This window comes from Oxyura jamaicensis, chromosome 2, assembly GCF_011077185.1.
Source record: "Oxyura jamaicensis isolate SHBP4307 breed ruddy duck chromosome 2, BPBGC_Ojam_1.0, whole genome shotgun sequence".
NCBI classification, from domain to species: Eukaryota; Metazoa; Chordata; class Aves; order Anseriformes; family Anatidae; genus Oxyura; species Oxyura jamaicensis.
Genome location: NC_048894.1, coordinates 78,319,984 through 78,341,396, shown reverse-complemented (window position 1 = coordinate 78,341,396; position 21,413 = coordinate 78,319,984). Strand labels below are relative to the sequence as shown.

The window sequence follows — 21,413 nt, the reverse complement described above, 5'->3', positions numbered from 1 at the left end:
AGGAAAAAAATAAAAATAAATTTGAGCTTGAACTGCCACTAACAATCACTAAATCAGACAAAGTCACCGTAGTACAAAGGTAGGGAAGTAGTTACAAGGATGAGCAGTCCTCCTGTTGTGGAAGTAATGGGCGCTGCCTGGCGGGGTGCCTGCTCCTGTCAGGGCTGCGGGCGGGCTGCCTGTTCCTGGGCTGCCTCCAGCCAAGCGGCCGCAGCCCCCTCTCCCCAGTGAGCCAGGGAGGTTTTGTGGGGCTGAATATACCCAGGGACCCACTGGCCTGTGAGGTTTGGCAGCCACCTCTGCCATGCCTCGCTGATCTGAGGGGTGGGGAGGACTGGCCTGCTTGCTCTCGGCATCCAGCTGTGCCCTGGGTTTCCGAGGCGATTTGCTGCAGGCAGGCCTGCACCAAAAGGGCGAGGAGCCCTGGAGGGTAGGCTCTCTCCGGGGACTGAGCGTAGCCCCAAGCCAAGAGCCTGTGGCAGGAGGTGCTGAGCGCCTCCTTCTCCTTCTGTGTGTCTGAAAGCCACTGAGAAACCGGGCGGCCTGCTCCTGTGCCAGGCCCGAATTTCCGGCGGGTTGCGCTTATTTCTAGGAGGCTACAAAGGGATAGGCTTTCAAAGACTATTATCTTAAATTGTAGAGAGGCCCTGAGGAGAACGTGAGAAGGGTCTGGCTGTGTCACTGCTGTTGTGCAGGCTCAGCCCTGCTATGTGGTGGAGTTGGGCACCTGACCCCTGAGAGGCCTCCACCAGTGGCGCTGGGGATCAGCTCTCCTGAAATTCTGGCCTCCTCTGCTCTGAAAACCCATCTGAGCTGCAGCGCTGGGCACCCGTAAACCATTAGCTGCCTTGCCCTGAGCCTGTGAGCATGTGGTGCTCCCCACTGCACAGACAGGCTTCCCAGTGCTGCTGGGCACTGCAGATCCTGAATTTATGTCGTCGTGCTTATATGCGTCTCATTCTCTGGAATCTTACTGCTCTCTTTATTTAACTCTCTGGGAGTAATGAATTCCAGGGATTAATTTTTAATCCCTTTTAATTTTCTGTTTATTAACTTTTTCCCTTCTCTGTGTCTTAGAGTAAATTGTAGCTGTTGCTTTAGTTTTCAAACTGATTCACTAAAAATTCTAGATGGGGACGGAAATAGGTCCATGCCTGTAATTCTAGAATTAAATACCATTTCAAAATAAAATAGATTAGTTATTTATGAGGTATATTAAAATAAAAAAAAAATATATAAAAAGAAATATTTCATTGGCACAGTGCCATAGGCTATGTCCCTGCTTTGGGACCAAGGGGTGCTCCTAGCTTCTAGAAATGGGTATGTCCCATGGCAGCCCCTTAGAGTTTTCTCCAGCTAGCCTCTCTTAGATCGCTGGATTTGAAGAGCAGACACTGCATAGGTTTGACAACCAACAGAAAGGATGAGTGGTGCATAAGTCATATGTAGAGAAAATTGTTCTGGCCTGAGACTATGGCATCTTCCCTGCCCCCATCCTTGGACAAAAATTACTTAGCTTGGCAAAGAAGATAAGCACACCCATGGAAAGACATGTGATTAAACTGTCACCTTTTGGTGATGTCTTTAACAACCCTGGCTGAATTGCTTATTAAAAAAAAATATAATTATAAACCTTACTTTTCAGGCCACTAGAATGATAATTGATTTTCACTTATTTTTGCATTCAAGGGTTGAATCTGAAAGGGGGTTGGGGGGAAGGGAGACAAAAAAGCATGAGAAATTACTTCCTCTGGCAGAATACCAGCATTGCCCATCTGTAAAGCATTTTCCAAATGACTTATCTAATTCTTGCAACATCCTGATGAGGTAGGCATTATTTCCCCACTTTACAGATAGCAAAACTGGGCAGAGAATCAGTCAGAAGACACCCTGGCAGGGAAGTTTAGGACATAAAAGCACTCCTTCCTCCTTTGCACTTGCTTCTTTTGACTCAATGGATGGCAGTCACCTTGAGGTTACAGCTGTCCTCCTGCACATGGGAACAGGCAGAAGTAGATGGATATGAAAAGCCTGACTCCCACCTCCCCAGCACAGTGGCCTTCACCCCTGAACTGCTGTGCAAGTGGAAACCATCACAAGTACAAAGAAAAGCACAGCTAAGTTCTGCTCCTTCCTCTAAATCGTGGTTCAGTCTGGAGTTGGATTAGATGACTTGTTCCGTATCACAAGGCAAGTCTGGGTCAGAACCGGGAAACAACTTAAGAACTAGATATTGGGGTTACTGACCGCACACACATGCACGCACATCTCTCCAGCAATGCTAGGTCAGAAGAATATATACATAGCAGTCAATGAACTATATATATGTGTGTTACTATGATTCAGTGCACTGGGGGCAATGGCAAGTTCTGAAAACAACACTTAGATTTAAATGACCATTAGGCCTCTCTACCCTCCTCATGAGTAAAATGCATTTGTTTTTTTCTCAGCTGACTCTACTTGTATAATAAACCTTCATTCCATCACCACTACTTTTGACTATAATACATAGGTTAAACTAGGGTACCTCATTACATTGGGATGTGCAATACACAATCGACAGAGCAGTCGTCTGAGCTGAATAATCTGAATACAAGTAAAAAGAGCAAGTGAGCTTAAACAGTAATATACTCCAATTTACAATATAAGCAGAACAAGTAAAAATATTGCTCCCCATCTGATCTTTTTTTTCCCTTTCACTACTGCTGTGCCTGTAAGGTTGGCTTAGTAAACCGGATGCACTAAAAAATAAGAAGTTTGCCTCTTGGAAGCTCATAAAATGATATTAGAAAAAGTTTTCTGACAGCTGATCCGCACAGACTGCAGTCATTAGACAACTGGAACCGGTCGGAGAGAGAACCCTTTCACAGAGCTGTGGAGAAATAGAAAGAAATAGCCACTTCACATATCTCAATGCTGTTTCTGAAAATGAGGGAGAGAAAAAAAAAAAAAAAAAGGCAACATATTAAGAGTCTTTGTCACTGTCCATCGTGCCATACATATCTGCCAGCTTTTTAAACCGTGGCCCCCAGTCACTGAGGTAATCGTAGTCCTGATCTCCGTCCGTGGTCACCGACTCCAAGGAGCTGAGGGACTCTGCCACAGAACCATTACCTTCGTATGCGTAGGTTGCTAACGAGTCATACGGGGGGGCCGCTGGATCTGTATCATTTTCCTTTAACCTTTGGTTAATGAAATCTCTGACATCCGTGTTATCCCGTGCTGTCGCAGTCCGCCGTGGCATAAAAAGCGTTTCTGGCACGATGTCTCTGCGCAATTTATTATCGTCTATGGCTTCGGGATTCCTCAGCGTGCCAATATCAAATGCCTGGGTGTCTTCCTCTCCACCACCTTCATCATTATAACTGACAATGTTGTCTCTGATGTCTTCTTTGGAAATAATCAAAGGCTCTTTTTTCCGCTGCCGTCTCAGTGCTGCAAACAGCACCACTGTAACTAGAAACAAACCAACAGGGGGAGAGGAAGGGAAAAGTCAGTCCCCAACCCCATTAAAACCCAGGTGAAATGCTTCACGGGTGCTTACATTCTAAGTTTTTCTAAGATGTTTTGCAAAACTGCAAACGTACACATCCAATTTTTAGACTGTGCTTGTTCTGTTTGTGAGTACTGTGAGAGAAGGGGTGGCATGGGTGTGTATGAGATGAAAGGAGATGTCAAGCTTTCAAGAATCAGAGTGTCTTTTTGTCAGTAGGCATGTTTTTACTGGAGTCAAGCAACAACTTCATTGCTTGGAGAACAGAACTAGTTTCAGGAGAGCTGGGAAGGGGGAAACACCTTCCCCAAAACATCCAACCTGCAGTGTTATGTATCTTGGACCTCTGGGATGATATGAAACCTGTGCTACGGACAAGGCTAGTATCTACTGGGCTATGATAAAAGGTTAGCAAAGCTGCTCTTCAAGATCAGTACATCTTTCCTCTTCTGGAAACGTTTTGAATATGGGATGGAGTTCTCAGCCAGCAGGAAGTCCAAGCTGTATTAATTTTCCTGGCATGCTTTTACAATGGACACCACATTAAAAAGTATATAGCTTGCCTTAAAAGTTACATAGCTTAAATCTTAAAACCTGCCAACATACAGCAATGGTTTTATTTAATCTGACAGGGATGAGATTTCTAAAACAGATGTTTTATGCCTTTCATTCTAATTTGTGTAAATATATAAATTTAAATTATTGAGAGGGCAGGAATTCTATCCAAGGCCCCAGTCCAAATGTAAGTATTTTTACTCAGTAATGATCCATGGTACTGCTGGAGAACTGTGCTATGTTCAATGTTTTATTTCCTCTTGAAGCTAATTTCAAATTTCTTAGCTGTATTCTACCTTAAAATGGTAAATGACTGAATATTTACAAATGAACAGCAGCAAGAAGCAGGGATATATTACTACTATCATTGTTGCTTTGGTAGTCTGAGGTCCACAGTGCCCAGTTTTCAGCTCTGCTGTGCAAACTCTGAGAAAAAAAGACAAATCTTGCTCTTTATAGTTCTTTCAGAGCAAAGCAAAGCAAATCAGAAAATGCCTGAACTCATTGATATGAGACGATAAGGTGGATCAAAGTTATCTTTCATGTCAGCTGTATTGCTAAAACTGTATTTCTAAAATGGTATGAGTCAAAGCACAGTAACTGTAAAAGACTTTTTTTTTATTTTTATTTTTTATTTTTTTTTCTTTTTTTCTGCCTGCAGTCCATTCCTTGTTTGTAGCTCTGTTAAGGGCAATGCCAAGGACTAAGGATATCCCCAAAGCAAAATTTAAGTCCACAGAAACTTAGTTTCACCTCACAGACAAAAAGCTGACTGTTTCACCTCCAACCCCACCTTCTCCCTCCCCCCCCCCCCTTTTTTAAAAATTTGTTTTTTTTTTTTTTTTTTTCTTTGTTTTCATTTATTTATTTAATTCTCTTCCCTGGAGAATTGCTTAGATGTATATGCTCTCTGCAGGTGTGCTCAAGCATGCTGTGAAATTGTCTCATAGTCTTTCTCTACATTGCCTGTAGAGGGATCCTGAAATGATAACGTAAAATAGGAAAATACTCGTTCTATGTCTTTACCATAGGAATAGTACGAAAGAATTACCTGTTAATACGAGTCAAAAGGAAGTAAGTAACGTGGTGAAACTGGAAGAATGAGGAAGACTGGTTCAGGTGGTGGAAGCCTCAAACTCTCACCCCAGTGATGATTTACTTACGGTGTCACATAAAGGCCCTAACTTGAGCAATGCTTCTTTGTGCTGCTGCGCAGTAAGGGAGAAGTCTTGTCTTTAAGGGCATAAAGCTGTGACCTACACAGGAGACTGGGGAACGGTCTATGTGAGGGAACAGAGATAGCTGGGGAAAATTTTGGAGAACTTGAAGAATAGAGTCAGCTTTGAATAGGCTTCTAGAATAGTGATGGGCAGAATTATCTGAGAAAGCACAGGATTGATAGTTTTTATATGGAAGGGTTTCTGAAGTATCTCATTAACAAAAAAATAAAGTGTTATACAGAATATGGTAGGGAAATAGAACTTGCAGGAAAAAAAAAAAAAAGATGTTATATGTTAAAGTACATCACCTTTATTTGCATGTCAGTTTTTAGCAATATCTGAGGCCTCCTGATAAGCTGCTAGACCTACTCAATCTGAAAATAAACCCAGCACTTTACAGGTACTTTTTGTTGCTGCTAAACTTCAAATTGTTGTTCAGGTCTGCCCAGAGTATTGTTTTTCTCTCAGTAGTGGTTGCACATGCAAACCCTGCAACCAGCCTGAAAATAGAAAATTATATAGCTGAGTTAATTGAAAATCTGCTTATGGTGCATGGTGGCGTGAGCAGTAATTGACAGAAAGTGCTGCTTAGCACACAGAATCAATTATTTTCGATTGACATAAAACAGGAAATCATTTAATGTCAGATTGATATTAATGAGTACAGTTGTATTAACTAGTGCAAGACTATCTGCAGCACTAGATTTCTTTTTCTGGAAAGGAACTTAATGCAAAGTGAGCTCAGTCCTTAGAGGCAATGATATCATGTTATGAAAAAAAAATTAACGGCAAATTAAGAGCACAATTGTTATTGTGGGAATCTGTTCTGAAGAGGTGATAGTGGTTATTTGGGCAAGCCATGACTCGGTTGTTAAAGTCTGAGTGTCACAACACAGTCTTTAGTTCATCACTGGAGAGGGAAGTCATTTATTAATAGTAACTAATGACCAGGGTGATTCTGCAGTGGTGATAAGTATGTCTGAGGAAGATACAAGCATGGTAGAAACAAGTGAAAACACCGAGGAAACATTTTCTCCCCTGCTTGTCCCTACTGCTACAAAATTGGTCTGACTTCCTTCTTTCCTGGCCAGATGCCACTGTTGACTAATAAAGTCTTCCTGAGGCCTGACTGTGGTGTGTTGTACAGTTCTCCTCGGATTAACAGATTATGGCTAATGGCTGATGGACAGATCTTCTCCGTTTGCTGAACAAGAGGGATGGAAGTTGCCTGAGAGGAATGTGAGAGAAGAAAAGCTGACTACCTGTAAGCACCGTAGCCAGATATCTGCACATCCTTGAGATGTGAGAGAGTGCCTTAGTAGCCACCCTATTTCAGTATCCTGTTCCAGAAGGAAAGAAAGACTGAGTGTGACTCGTTTTCCCTTAGGTTAGACAGGGGAACTTAACTGTTTAAAACTAAGCTATCTGGCCTCCTTCTGTGGTCAACAGTAAGAGACATATTCACCCTGTAGAGGGTAATTAGTCTCGTCCTCCGTAGATACCAGTAAGGGCATGGGATGGATGGCTTTCTAGAGGCGCCTGTCTCTTTCCCTTGAGCAGAGGGTAGAGCCCAGCTGTCTCATTTTGATTGGATACGTCTAGCTTTTAGACAGCTAAGATTAGGTAGGATGTACACCATATATCCAGCATCCCTCAAAGGACAAAGTACAGTGAGAGAAATGCAGGATAACACAGATGCCGCTGCTTTGCTCTTGCCCTAGCCTTGGTATAACCACTTGCAGCAATGCAAAATAAGTCACTGTCATCTATGACACCAGTTGCTTTGATGTTGATGGCTTACCCTCTTTCCCTTTGTACCATTTCTTTTGAGGTGAGCCTTTTGAATTTCTTTTTGTTCTGAAAGTGTTAAGAAGAGAAACTCCTTTTTTTGTTTGTTTGATTGATTGATTGTTTTGTGAAATGCTCAAACCCAATTCAACCATGAAAGGAACAAAATGCCACTGAGCCACTTACCAAGTAATATAATGATACAGAGAAGAATGGCAATAAGAGCCCCTGTGCTAAGACCAGTAGGATGAATCAAGGCTTCTGCATTACAGGACAGCATTTTTCCTCGATGGTCACAAGCACATACTCGAATAGTCACTGTTTCAGTGCTGCTCTGGATAGGGTAGTCATTGTCTGATATTACCACTGGCAAGAGGTAGGTACTCATTTCATGCCGGTTGTATCTGGTTTTTCGGGTGAAAATCCCTGCTGTGTTGTCTGGAAACACAAAACACACATTTTATACTCGTCTGAAGACTGAAAGCAAGTGTGAGATAATAAAGAAAGGTCTTCCTAGAAATTCACCTCTGTTGTCCTGGAGTGTAAAGTTTGAGCTGCTGGCTGCCTCAGGAGCTAAGGAGAATGAAAACTGGTGTCCACTGTAAGAGTCATCTTTATCAACAGCACTTAATGTTTGTATCAGCTGAAACAATAAGAACAAAATTATCTTCAAAGTCAGTGGACCTTACGCTTATTTATCTACTGTAGGATTGTAAAGTGATATAACTGGTTATTGTTTTTTTTGTTTTGTTTTGTTTTGTTTTGTTTTCCTGCTGCTTTCAGGCAGCTGATGTTGCCATGTTGACCTTAACAAAAATGATCCATGTGCTACTGATGCTGTTTCAGATCACCATGCTATTGTATCCCATACCGTTAGCCAGTAACATAATGAATCTGAAAGCTGGCTGGAAAATTGCATTGACATAGAGAGCAGGTTTGGGTTGACGCCACTCCAGCTGGGTAGGAAATCTTTGCATGTGACAGGCAACAGAAATGACAGGTGAGACAGTCCAAGCTGGCTACGTGTTCACCTAACCAAGTCCCCCGTCACAGGAACTCTTTGGCTGACTCTTTCAAATTATTTGCTACTTTGAACCATTTAGTAATAGGACAGGTAGAGTGAGAGTTATCTGGCAGAAAATAATTATCTCAGGGACGGGACCTGTAACAGGTTTTGAAGGAGACAGTGGAGGTGCCTGAATATAATAGAGAATCACAGAAGGAAAATGAATCAGAGATAACAAGGCACAGTACAGAAAAACAGGTGTAAAACACAGTGTCACATTAGCTGCAAGAATACTAGGCGTAATCAGATACTGTGCAGCCACTGTTTAGTTTAATTTTGCAAAACTGACAGTTTGATGCAATGCAAAGTATATCTCTTGATGAGGTGATGCAAGAGTAGTAGAAAAACTCAATTCGTTTGGAATATTTTCTTAGTACAAGCACGCAACACACCTGTTCTGCCTTTGCATTTTCACAGACGAAGGTCTCATAAAACATGGCAAACTCTGGAGCATTGTCATTTACATCCAAAACCTTAATGAACACTGGGACACGGCTGCTTTGTTTTGGGTTGTCTGAAATGATAAAACCAGAAAGAACAGAGGTTTTATTTAGCCTAGCTACTGACCCAGTGCAGGAGAAGAAAAGGACAGACTTGGGGCCTCATTGCCTTAATTCTTTTCTCAGTCATTATATTCTCCTGATTCCCGGGGAATGAGTTATGAGGTGAATTCCACAAAATCGAGCTCTATTATCACCACACTGGTTCTGTGTTAGCTATACAGCTAAGACTGGATAGGATTTTAAGGTTTGCAAATTCCTTTGAACATTCCAAGTATAACTATGAATGTATGTTTCATATATATATACACACACATATAAATCTAATAATGGAATTAAATTAAATCTGCGTATTAGCCTCATGGGTACAGTTTGGTGGTATCAGATTTCCTAGAGCGTACTCCCTTTCTTATCTCTGAAACGGGAAGACTGAACAGTCATGAAAGATGGGCTTGTGTTTTTTTTTCCCTCTCCATGTATAATAGACAATATTCCCTCCCCTGCAATCTCCCGACAAAGTTCCTTAAGCTACCATCGCTACTGTTATGATATATAAATAATAACTGCTCCTGTGATCACAGGTATTTTACAGGTATTTTCTAACCTGCTGTGGATTGATTTGGCTAATATTCTAGAGTTGATATTAAAATGCATCAGCTGAAGAACATCAGCACTGTGTAAAATCTGCAGATACCTATATGTACCTTTTCTTTTACCTTTAAGAACTAGATAGGATCAAGACACTGAAATTGACAAGGATGTGTCTGAGCCTAAAATACTGATAAAAATACTGTTAACTTCATATACAAAAATGAAAACATTTGAAAATACAGCACGTTGTTTAGACCATTCCTTTTCCTGTTGGACTACAGAGGAGAGAGTTTTTTGTGAAAAAGATACTCAAAATAAGGAAAGAAAGGCAATGGGCAGCACCCTTGCGTGGGAGGCATGATGAAGGAAACAGTCACAATTCTGAGGCAAAGGGGCACAATTAATTGGTCATCACCAATCAAGAGGAAACCAAGAGATTTTTTCCAGGACTCCATCAATGTCTTTTGTCTTCCACATCACACAAATATGATCCAGGCCAGCTCACCTAGACATAACATGCCCACCTTAGTGCCTGGGAATACATGGCTTTGGGAGTGCGAGAGTGAAATCTGAGGGAATGAGTGGGACTGAAATGAGTTTTGTTTAAAATAAAATACTCAACCCCTTCCTTTCACAATGGACTTGCACTGCATTTAGCTACATTCATTTCCAACCCATGTAAATATAGTTTATTAAAACATTTTAACGTATGATCCAAGTGAAAAAGTAGTGGAATAAAGTACAGATCTGTGAATCCACATGCTTCTACAAGCATTCATTATAGTAGCTTGTTGAGTTAAGCTTTAATAAAAGCCCTATTACTGTATTTATCAAAATTTTATAAATTTGAAAATGCCTTCTCCAAAATTGGCGCTGTATATTTGTATTACAGAGCTCAGTCATTTGGACAAAATACTGCGCTTTAAAGCTCCACAGGCCCATTGAAGTTAATATGATTCCATTAGGCATAAAACACTTTCTAATATAAACCATTGGGCTAAATTCATTCAATGTATAAAATACCAGTTTATGTACAATATAGACTAGGCTGAATTTTATGCTAAAATACATCAATATAAATGTTGAATTTTTATAATAGGTGGAAATCAAATGTACTCATTTGAATTCGCAGGACTACTTGCAAGACTATTTATAAGAGCATACCTTTCTAACAAATGCATTTAGATGTATAGGCAAATGTATTTCTTTTCCTCCCAAGAATTACAATTTCTTTCTTTCCTGTCTTTTTTTTTTTTTTTTTTGCAACCATTCGTTACATATTTTCATTTTACTTCTTCAAGGTGCTTAAGATCCCTGCAATTGAAAATGATACTACAATAAACAGAAGCTGTATAGATACTATATGCGGTATGGACAGGGGCCTTTCTTCTGATTTCATGGCAATATGGGTTGAAAGATATTTATGCATTGTACAGTTCTTTTTGTTTCTTTCAAATTATTTTTGCAAATGAATTGGTGTAGATTATTTTGTTTGCGTTATCCTTTCATTACTACTGAGCCCCATCTCCAACAAAAAGGTCCACCATATGAAAGAGACGCATCTGCTTAAATCTATCCTTCTCTGTAGTGTTATCTTTTATGTTTAGGCAGCAATCACACCGCTAAAGATTTTTTTCTGAATGCAGCCTCAACGTCCTGCCAATGTTTGAATTAACCTTAAGCGTTAAGTAAAGAATATTTATTTTCAAATGCTCTCAGAATTGTCTCTGACGAATTGGCTGCGATTCGGCATCTGAGAGTCAGAAGCCCTGGGTACTGAGCTTTATTAACAGTTTTCCTCAGAGTGTGGCAGATGTAGTGAGCCTGTCTTTCACCAAGTATTTGTTTGCAGCACCAAGAGCATGATTCTGAGGGCTGCTGCAGCTCATACTGCTGAAGCAGAAGATTAAAAATGTAGCTAGCTACGCTTACTGACAATTTCAGAAAATTCAAGGCAAAACAACATCTGCATTTCCATTTATTTTCTACTGTCAAATGAAATTATGAACAGTCAGCACTGAAAGATGTTTCTCTTCATGACTACCATTATTATTATTATTATTATTATTTACTTTTTTAATATCAAAGGGAACACACATCTCTCTGGGTGTGCGTACTGCCCATAACTTGACTGGCTATTTCTTTTAGCTAACTTCAGTGAAATATACCTGGAGTTTGATGTGATGGTGTGACACTGAGTGCAATTAATGGTTAGCTCTAAGTTAGTGGAATGGGATGTAGCTAGCTTTGCTAGAAGTGACTGGTTTTAGCCAGGAGCATTAAGCAGTGGTGTTTTCCAGTCTAGTCTCTTGAGACTAAAATTAGTGTGGTAGCCTGGATCAGACCAAGGCTTATTTCAACAGTAGCTGCGTTTCAGCCAAGAAAATTGCCTTTGGAAGGCATCTACCCCAGTTACGCCAAATTCGGTCTGGGCTCAGTGATGCACAGCCTGGGAAGCAGCTTGTTGCAGCCTGGAAGGTTTCAGACTAAAGAGGAATTGTAATTAAGACATAAACCTGTGTCAGGCACAAAAGGTTTAGTTGAGAGCATTTGGCCCAGTAGGTCTGCCCTTAGGGGAGGGGGCAAGGACTGAAACGGGTATTTCATATAGATGCTAACTTGGTTTTCATCTCGTATACAGTTTGCTGTAGTGTATGTTATTTCAGTTCCACTGGGATCAAAGCAAGTGAGCTTGCTAAATATTCTTGCTATTCTTCCTTTTTCAGGTGTTTATTTTTTCCCTTCTCTTCTACCCATGAGCTCAGTCTGTAGTGCACAACTCTTGACCCTAGATCACTCCTTCAAAGGCTTAACAGAAACACAAACAACTGGCTAAGTCAGCCAGAAGTCAGAGTGTTTGGTATGCTGAAACCACATACCTAGCATAAAAAAAAGGTGCAAGCTTTCAAAAGGAGAAAACTGTTTAAAAAACATCATTCCTGTAGGCTCTAGCACGCTACTCTAATACAACTCTATCTGCTTGTCTCACTAATATTGTATCACTTCAGTTTTCAGCTTTAAAAAGACCTAGAGAACAAAGAAAACTGGAGTGAAATACCCCTTTGTTACACTCTTCTCACCATTCAGCCGCTGAGAGAGCCATACACATGTATACGCAAAATGAGACAGTAGAACTTATGTTTCTCTCAGATCACGCTTTAAAAAAGAAAGTCATTTAGCCTCTGCACTGTACAAAGACTCTGGGACAGTCACAGAACTGGTGGCAACATTAGATCTACCGTTTCACCATGCTTCACAGTAACAGGCAATCGGACTCTGCAAAAACTACCAGAGTTGTATTTCCTAATATTTGAGCAGGTCATATGCTTATAGTTAACGTCTTAAAGTAAAGAGGATTGCTTATTATAGCTACCTAGCACGCACATCTTTATCTAGATCCCTGGCAATTCAGCTCTTAAAATAAATATGAGCATTAGTATTACCACAAGTGACTATTTTCTGAGCAGTCATAAACTAAGCAACAGACAAATTTGTAATACGGGTTGTGAATTCAAAGGACATTAAAAAAAAATGGCTATTAGTGATCAGAAAACATAGCACTGTTGCCTTCCTCCCTGCTCAGCTAAGTTACCTCTTGATGCGCTGTGTCCCCAGCAAACATAAAGCTGCAGACCACCTCCTCCAGAGTTTCAGCTGCTTCATTAGTATTGAGTGGACTATCCATATAACCTGACATCTGTCCAGCCGTGCTTTCCACACACTCAGCTAGAAAGCTAAATTCATTACATCAGGGACAGCAGTGGTATTTAGGTTTGACTTACTGATCTCTGCTGCTATTACTGTAATGTTGTGCCATAGCAGTGTTTCCCGGTCAAGGGGTTTTGAAGTAAATATCGAACCGTTTCCTGAATTGATGTTGAATACTCTGTCCATATCAGTGTGCCGATCTACAGAATATCTGCAAATACAGAGAGAGGGGTTAGGAGAATGCTTTCCTTTTAATTTCTATCTTCTTTAACCATTTTCTAAGACTAGACATAAAACACCCAGTAAATGGGGTTGCCTTTTGTTTTCAGCGCAGCCTCCAGCATCTTTATATATTCACACAAAGAGCTTGTTCTGAGCTACTGGATAATGACACATTGGAGGTTTGATTTAGAAGGTGGGGCATTGTCACTGAATAAATGAATTACCGTGGAATTTACATACCTCGCAGAATCATCAAAGCTTTGTTTTTAGTGAGAAATGTGAAGTCTGTGCCCTGAAAGATAGGAAGTTTATTTTGAGGCTGAGTTGGCTTTCCCATTATCAAACCCTCTTTTTATGGTTTGATATCTCAACTGTTCCAAATCATTTCTGATTTAAGATTTGACAGCTGGGACGCCTTCCTGCCTTTCACTTCCCAGTGTTTAAAAAGACTGCCCCCAAAAAACAAGTTGGCATGGAACAGAGATTCCACAGTGCCTCTCACATAAAGGTTTGCAGTAATTCATTAAAACTAACGTGCTCAGCCCTGCTTGATGGTATCTAGACGTGAAAATGAATGCTAACAAGCTCTGGAGGAGCTCAGAGCTTAAATACAGATGCAATTTTCAGTCTGATCTATTTTTTTTCCTGCTGCACTGAATCCAACTTTAGAAGCAGAACTCTTCAGTTCATGGGACAGCATCCTACTACCCTGATCCAAATACTCTCGCTTCATTTCATCTCTCATGAAAATTCTTGCATAAATTATGATGTTGCTAAAGCAAGAATACAATTGCATTATTCTGCTTTTGTTTCAAGCTTGAATGTGTGCTGGCATCCAGTCCAGGACAGAGCCTTATGAAGCCCAGTGTCCTCCCTTGGTCTCCTTGCAGGCCACATCAGTGGAGGCAAGGAAGCTACGGCTGTCCCTTGTGTCTAGTCCAGGATAAAGACACGGCTGAGCTGGCACGCAGTCAGATGAAAACTGGGCCAGGAGAATGACAGGCAGAGTTCATTGTCACTACAGAACTGCAGGGAAGGCAGAGGCTGAAGAAAAATTTCCACTCCCTGCTCTGCCCTCGAAGCAGCTGCGTGACTTGTCCCTTACTCGGCGCAGATTTCCCAGGGCCTGTGCAGCGTTTCTTAACTTCTGAGAATAATCTTGTACAGAGGCAAGAGAGAACAGAAGAGTCCAGCTGAATTATTTTTATATTTTTTTTAAAAAATATATATCTTGTTTATTATTTTGTAACTGCATGCTTTGCACGCTTTCCCTTTTTATCGTAGGACTTGCATAGGCATGCCTTGTTAGTTGATTTAGTCTTTATTCTTACTGTCATTTGACTAACTCAAAATTTTAGCTGCACAAAGTCAACTGTGGTGCCACTAACCTAGTTCCTTTATGCAGCATTATAGCATTACCATCAGCTTGAACAGAGCATGTGAGAAGGTACGTAATAGGCAGTGCCGAGTGATGGGACAGCTCCAGCAAACCATGTCGTGTCCAAATCTAAATATTACACATGAATTTGTTGACTTAGCTGAAACGTTTGATGGAAACAAGTTTACACCAAGCAGTCTGACTCTCTTATATTTTGACAAAGTAAGTATTTGATATGGTAAACATTTCATTTTAACTTTCATTCATTCAAGCTTTTATATGATATTATGGTGGCATTTTGTGAATTAAATTATTTTTTTTTCAGAGATTCTTCAGATCTTTTCCACACCTTTCAGCTGAAATACTTCCGTATTTCCATTTCACAGTACATCTAGATTTTTCATTCTTATTTGAAATGAAAATATCAGGATTTTCCATAGATTAGCTGTTCCAGCCAACTGCAATAGTATGTTTCAGGCTCTTAGCAAGATATTTAAGTAAGCATCTAGCTGTAGGCATTCGTTGTTTTTTTTTTTTTTTTTCAATTATGCCATCACTTATTTTTCTTATTACGAATGGACTTAAAATTTCTTACAGCCTTAACATATTTTAATGCTTTGGCATATTGCAATCACTATCTTTAGTGACTTTTTACTTTGTAAAATTGCCCAGTTCAATTGCATCTGTTGTAAAGTTTCTGAATGAAATAAAAGCAAATGTTCTGGACTTTTTCTAAGGTTACCAGAGCTGTACACATTGAGGACTTTTCAGGATGTTAAGAATTAAAAAACATGTAAATCCCAATTAAACAATTTGTATATTTAGTCATTTGCGCAGTGGAAAGTTAAACTCAGAAAAAAAAAAAAAAAAAAAAAAGAAGAACCAGAGAACAGCTTCTTAATGAAATGTTAATTTTATTTCTTCATATTAAAGAGAAAATACATACAAGGTCATTGCAGTTAAAGTATATTCTAATTATGCCATTAACCCTGATTTAGAAGGATGATTTTAATAAGCTAGACTGTCACTTCTGTTTCCCAGTTTGTATAATCCAGTCTCTTTTGATCAAGGACCGTTAATTATGTTGAATTGGTGGTGATTCTGACTTACGGATCATAACCTAGTAAGAATTAAGCAGACATCAAACTCGTTTTTACACTTATTTAATGAAATTACTGGTGCATATTTGTCAGATTTCAGACATTGTCCCTTTCAAACCCTTAGGAATTGACAAGCTAGGAAGTTAAAGGTATCTACAGAGATTCCGTTCTCTCCTTGTACATAACAGGAAGAAGGAGAAAGTGAAAGAGAGACTCAAACACATGCAAATATGTTGTCAGTAAAATACACAAACAAAATTAAGCCTTACATTTGTTTGCAGTTCATTTTCATCTGGGAAACTTTAGTAAATCAAATCACAGCAGGGAGACAGTTCCAGTGACTGATGAACTTCATTATGCCTCTGAGGAGTTACTATAGCAAAAAAACTCAACTAGCAATTTAAAAAGATCTGATGTACAATACAGCAGTGCCAGCTGCAGCATTATTTTTCCAGTACGCAGTGGTTCATAACATCATTTCTGTTTAGATCAAGCACAAGCAGAATGCAGAACGTTTTTACAACGCAGCTGGACAGCGGTGTGTTACTCGTGAGTGTATTAATGTCACTATGCACATTATTCACTATGCACAGGTTATTCAAACATAGCCAAACATCTATGGGTGTATTTTTGTATTGTCTTATTGTCATGTGGCAGCAAAGCTTATTTATAAGACCTGGACTGATTCTCTACCAAAACACAGGATGTGAATGATGAAGCACTCTTACAACCAGGGCAGGTACCTGCCTCATATTCTGCTATTGCTTCATTGTCTCCTGATGCTCAGCAACCTGCTGTCTAATGCAACCACAAGTCAGGAAGATTTGTGGGTCAGGAAGGGATGTGTGTGTGAATTTTTCATAATGCATTTTCATAATGATATTGTGAAGGTTTCCTTTAATGGAAGATCAAAGGGGCTTTCATCTAACAGAGTTAGGGCTCACTTTGTTTAAAAAGAAATCTTCACTCAAGAAGAGGAGAAAATGAAAGGTTTTCATTGTAATATCAACTGTCTAAAGATTTTATTTTTAACTGTCAAGGAAAATTGACAAGCAAGTGACAAGTCATATATATACAGTCTAATTGTATCTTCCCCGAAGCTCAGAGTGAAAATCAGTTTTAGCATCTCCATTGCATGATGGAAAAAAATCATCCTGTCAAAAAGATGCAGACTCAACCCCTGACCCTAAATTCTAAGAGATACCCAAGATATTAGCACCATAAAATTACATATATTGCAAGATAACATCTCACAGGCTACTAGTCTCTGCTGATTTCATTCCTCTCTTAAGATTTTCATATTTCTTGCTGTGTTTATTTCTCCTACTCTAACCTCTTCCTCATTTTTCTTTTTCTACTGTTTTCACCTTGATTGTTGCTCATTATTAGTGTATAAAGGAGACAAGTTTTCTGCTGCTTTGCATCAATTTTGACATCTCTACTAAATTTTGTTCAATAATTATGCTTTAATATGCAGAGTACCTGTACCGCATTTAATAACTGCCCTTTGAAAGATAGGTAAGTTTTAGCACACACATTCAATTAATAGAAAAGAGCCAGTAGGCAGCACTCAACAATGCACAGCATAATCCCTATCTGCTGTAAATCACTTAACAATTAGGAGGTGGTGCTGGTGTGAAATACAAATGGTTGTAGTTATCACCACAGGGAAGCAGAGGGAAGCATTCCCCTCATTCTCCAGCGCCATGAGATACAAAAAAGCAGTTTCGTATGAAGACTGGAAGGGGCCTGGGTTTGCCTCCAACCAATTTTGTCATCTCCATTGTAGCATACCCACTAAGACATGGTATAGAAGTTATTTATTTTGTCCCTGGGATTCACCACAGTCAACAAAGTACTATTTTGCCCTTTGTGCTACTATGCTCTGCTAATCCAGAACTTCCTATAATTCTTGCATGCCATGATGTAAATGAAAGCAAACCTTAATTAAAATTAGAAGGCTTAGTCTTGAACAAGAGCTCACGTGCAGTGCATTGCATGCGAACTGAAAACAGAGTTTCTGCAAGAAAGGGTTTTAGGTTTAGTTTCTTCATCTAGGAAATTATGGTGATAATATTTACCCATCTCACAAGATGAGCGGAGAGCTTAAAACTTATTTATGCTTCATAAGCATTGTAAGATATCTTGGTGAAAGATGGTTGTTGCAGAAGTGCAAAGTATTGACGTATTGGATTTTTATTAAACCTGCATTGTTCTATTTTGATCTTAAGACTAACTGTTGCATTTCCAAGGTGCCCAGAGACATGCTAAAATTTGACCTAAAATATTGCTGTATTTTTTATTTTCATCTCTTACTACCTTGTCAGTATCAATGAAATCTAATTAAAGCACACAGACATTTAAAAGTTCTTCTGTGTTCTATCCAATGTGATATAAGTACTCAAGTATGTTTTCAGATACCCACTGAAACAATGGATGTATTAATTTACAAAAAAAATGAAGGGTTTGGTTTAGTTACTCCAACCTTAACATTTCCTCCGCTTCCTCTAAGACAATTTTTTTGATTCAGGGCAAGAGTAATTTATGAGGTCCAAAAACCTGATTCTTTTCTTACTAAACTTACACTGATACAAGTGAGAACAGAGTCTGTGTGTGCACCAAGCTGCTTTTAAGGCACTTCTGCTTGTGGTGTATAGAAGGTAAATGCAACCTCTGTTAAGCAGGTCTGGATGGACGGGAGAAGAAAGAGATGCTGAATCACTCCACTGTCATCCAAGAGGATGCACTGCACTGCACTGGAAAATGTTAGAGGCGGAAGAACACTAACATCATTTTACTGTTCTTTTTCAGTAAACTCTCCCAGAGTAAAAATATATATATTACACAAATACACAAACATTACTTACTGAAGAGGCTAGTACGTAATTCAAGATGCAAGTGCCATGCAAACAGTCACACATACAAAGATAAGCTAAAGTGTGAGAGATCATTTACCATCTATGCTACTCCACATGTAAGCATATCTGAACAATTTCATTTTTAAAAGTGATTTTTTTGTGCATGTGCTGACATAAAAAAAAAAAAAAAGCAGAATCAAAACAGCAACCAAATTAATAGTGAGCTGAAATAGTCTATGCTTACTTGACAGGGTTCTTGGCAGCATCTGGATCTTGAGCTGTTACTGTTCCTATGACACTGTTTATTGGAACATCTTCTTTCACTTCAATTATATACGCTGGTCTGCTGAACACGGGCGGTTCATCTACATCCTCCACTTGAATTCTGACTGTAGCTGAGTCCTTGAATGGCCCCAAGTAGAGGAATCGAGGGTCCACATAAGTATTGGTAGCTTCCACTTTCAGAATATACAAGTTTTTATTTTCAAAATCCAGTGCCTGGGAAACAAAAATTAAAGCTTGAGAGATGTGTAGGGACTGCTGTGGCTACCGGCCATATGAGCTAAATGAATGGGGGGTGTCATGGAGAAGCCTGTGCTAGATAACAGGAGCCTGAACTGGAATTAACATGCTAGCAGAAAGGAGAAATACTGGCCTCTGCCACCGATAAGTTCTAAAAAAATACAACACACTTTTGCAGGGCATTCTGTGCCCAGAACTTCTGAACTCCAAGTAATTGTACCTTCTCAAATAGCCTCAACTCTTCATGCTCTTTAATCTTTTTTTTTTTTTTTTTTTTTTGACTCCCCCCGTTGGGGGGGGGAGTGGGGATTTCTAGGAGCTACTTGTTAAAATATTGGCATTCCATCCCTGAAATCTGGTCATCTGGTGTCAGAGGACATCCTGGACCACCCAAAGAAAATCTGATTTTATGATAGCCTATGGCTATGCCACACACTGATAAAAGTATGAAGAAGAAGCATTTAGGGACAGTTTGTTATAGTACTTAGGGAAATGTGGGGAGAGACTAGTCACCCCACTTTTCCATTATGTTGTAGAAAATTCACAGCTTCTGTCACCAACAGACAGAAATGCAAACTGAGTTAGACTGATATCATAACCAGCCCCTGGAAGGCATTTCTTAAAAAACGAGTAATGACAGGTGTCGTACTGATATCAACAAGCAAGTGCATGTTCAGAAAATCTACACAATGTCTATTTAGTGATGACTGAACTGATGGAGGATGATATCTGTAACCTTATCAAGCTTGCCTGATAAGCCACTGTAAACAATATTTCTCAAACCTTTTCTGACAGCCAATGTGCAACCTAGTAGATGATGTCTGTTGTGATCCAACAAGGCACTATGATTATTTTTTTTCTGAAGTAAGAGCAGTTGATGGATTTATTAATTACGTCTTTACTACATGAGTCAAAATAAGTTTGACTATGTACTTTAATACATTATAGCTATGCAACTTAATACCTTCTGATAGTGTGACGCAGGCAATGTGATACTGCTTAGTTCTGTGGTGTCAACACAGCACCTTCCTAGTAAGTGAACAAATTCTGTAAGCACGTTAGAGACAGTCACAGTTGGATAGTGCTTCCTTGAGTCTTCCTGTAGACATTTTCAAAATCAAGTTTTTTTTTTGCAGTCCTATCCCACTTGATAGATTATTGTTCTTTCAGATCCCTTAAAGCACGTGCACTGTTTTAGTAGAGCAGCAAGCATCCTAATTGCTTGTATAAAAGAAACTTTACTTAAGTAATGTTGTAGAGGTTCCTAACAGACAGCATCCAAATTAATAAACAAAACAAGCTGTGATAAAAATGGAAAACAAGTATGTTTGAGAAAGGTTTTGCAGATAAAGTTTGTGCTGGTATTTCAGAGGCTTGGATGAAGTGTGTTTAAGATGTGTACCTTTTTGACGGTTATAATTCCTTCCTGTGTGTCCTTGTCTGTGGCAATTCCAAACATGTCATATCCATCCCCTTCAGTGATGCTGTATTCAATCTCTGCATTTTCATCCACATCTGCATCATTAGCTTTTATCCTGCCGATTGGTGAGTCAGGTGGCGTAGACTCAGGAGCTCTAAATTGATATGTGCCTACAGCAGACAGAGGAGGAAACTTTTGTCAGTTGTTCTCATGGTATTTTGGACACCATCTCTGAGCCCACTGTCCACATTGGTTGCGCATGCACAGATGAGCTAGTGAGCCTTCAGCGTTTGCCTTACTTTCATATGGTTAAAAATAGCTGCTTCTACCTTTTTTCTAATATGAAGGATACATATAGGTATCATTAGCTACATATGTCATTTTCTAGACTCTATCACAGTCCCTGTTGTCCATATTAAAACTGTAAGAAAAATGTCTTGAGGTCAAAAGACAAATAAAACATTAAGAGCTGCCAGAGGCCGATGCAGCTTAGTATCACTAAATGCAAGTCCAGCCCAAATGCCTATTACTAATGTGCTACGCTGAATTTCTCCTCTGAGAAAATCCTACCTGGGGAACGTTGGCATTATGAGTCTGTATCTTTGGCTTTTATATTGAAGACACTCATGTCCAGAGATGTATAATTAACTCATTGGAGGCAGAGTGCTATATTTCCTCTTAACTTGCTCTAATTTAAATAGAAACACTTTGCCCACAGCTAAGAACAGACTTTGAACTCAAATGACAAGTTGCTTTCAATAACTTTCCCAGTGACTTAACCGCCAAAGCTTGCTGATTTGTCTGATAGTATCTGCAATTATTTTCTCGAACAGCTGCTCTTGACTTTGACACACACTGACAAACACACATGCACACAGTGAGTATTGGTAAGATAAAGCAAAAAAAGAAGGAAGGAAAAAGAGGGAAGGAAGGAAAAAGAGGGAAGGAAGGAAGGAAGGAAGGAAGGAAGGAAGGAAGGAAGGAAGGAAGGA

The 21,413-nt window shown here is 39.6% G+C and overlaps 1 protein-coding gene across 2 annotated transcripts in view; it reads right to left on the bottom strand.

Annotated features, from left to right (window-relative positions):
- Window positions 1-2,438: 2,438 nt before the first annotated feature.
- Window positions 2,439-21,413, bottom strand: part of LOC118161255 (cadherin-6) — a 99,474-nt gene continuing 80,499 nt past the window's right edge. For both annotated transcript variants that reach the window (XM_035316403.1, XM_035316404.1), the window contains exons 6-12: window positions 20,404-20,591; window positions 18,724-18,977; window positions 12,996-13,132; window positions 8,515-8,636; window positions 7,582-7,699; window positions 7,243-7,494; window positions 2,439-3,456 (exon numbers count right to left, since the gene is read on the bottom strand). In XM_035316403.1, coding sequence (XP_035172294.1) covers window positions 2,966-3,456; window positions 7,243-7,494; window positions 7,582-7,699; window positions 8,515-8,636; window positions 12,996-13,132; window positions 18,724-18,977; window positions 20,404-20,591 — 1,562 coding nt within the window. In that variant the 3' untranslated portion in view covers window positions 2,439-2,965. The remainder of the gene's footprint in view (window positions 3,457-7,242; window positions 7,495-7,581; window positions 7,700-8,514; window positions 8,637-12,995; window positions 13,133-18,723; window positions 18,978-20,403; window positions 20,592-21,413) is intronic.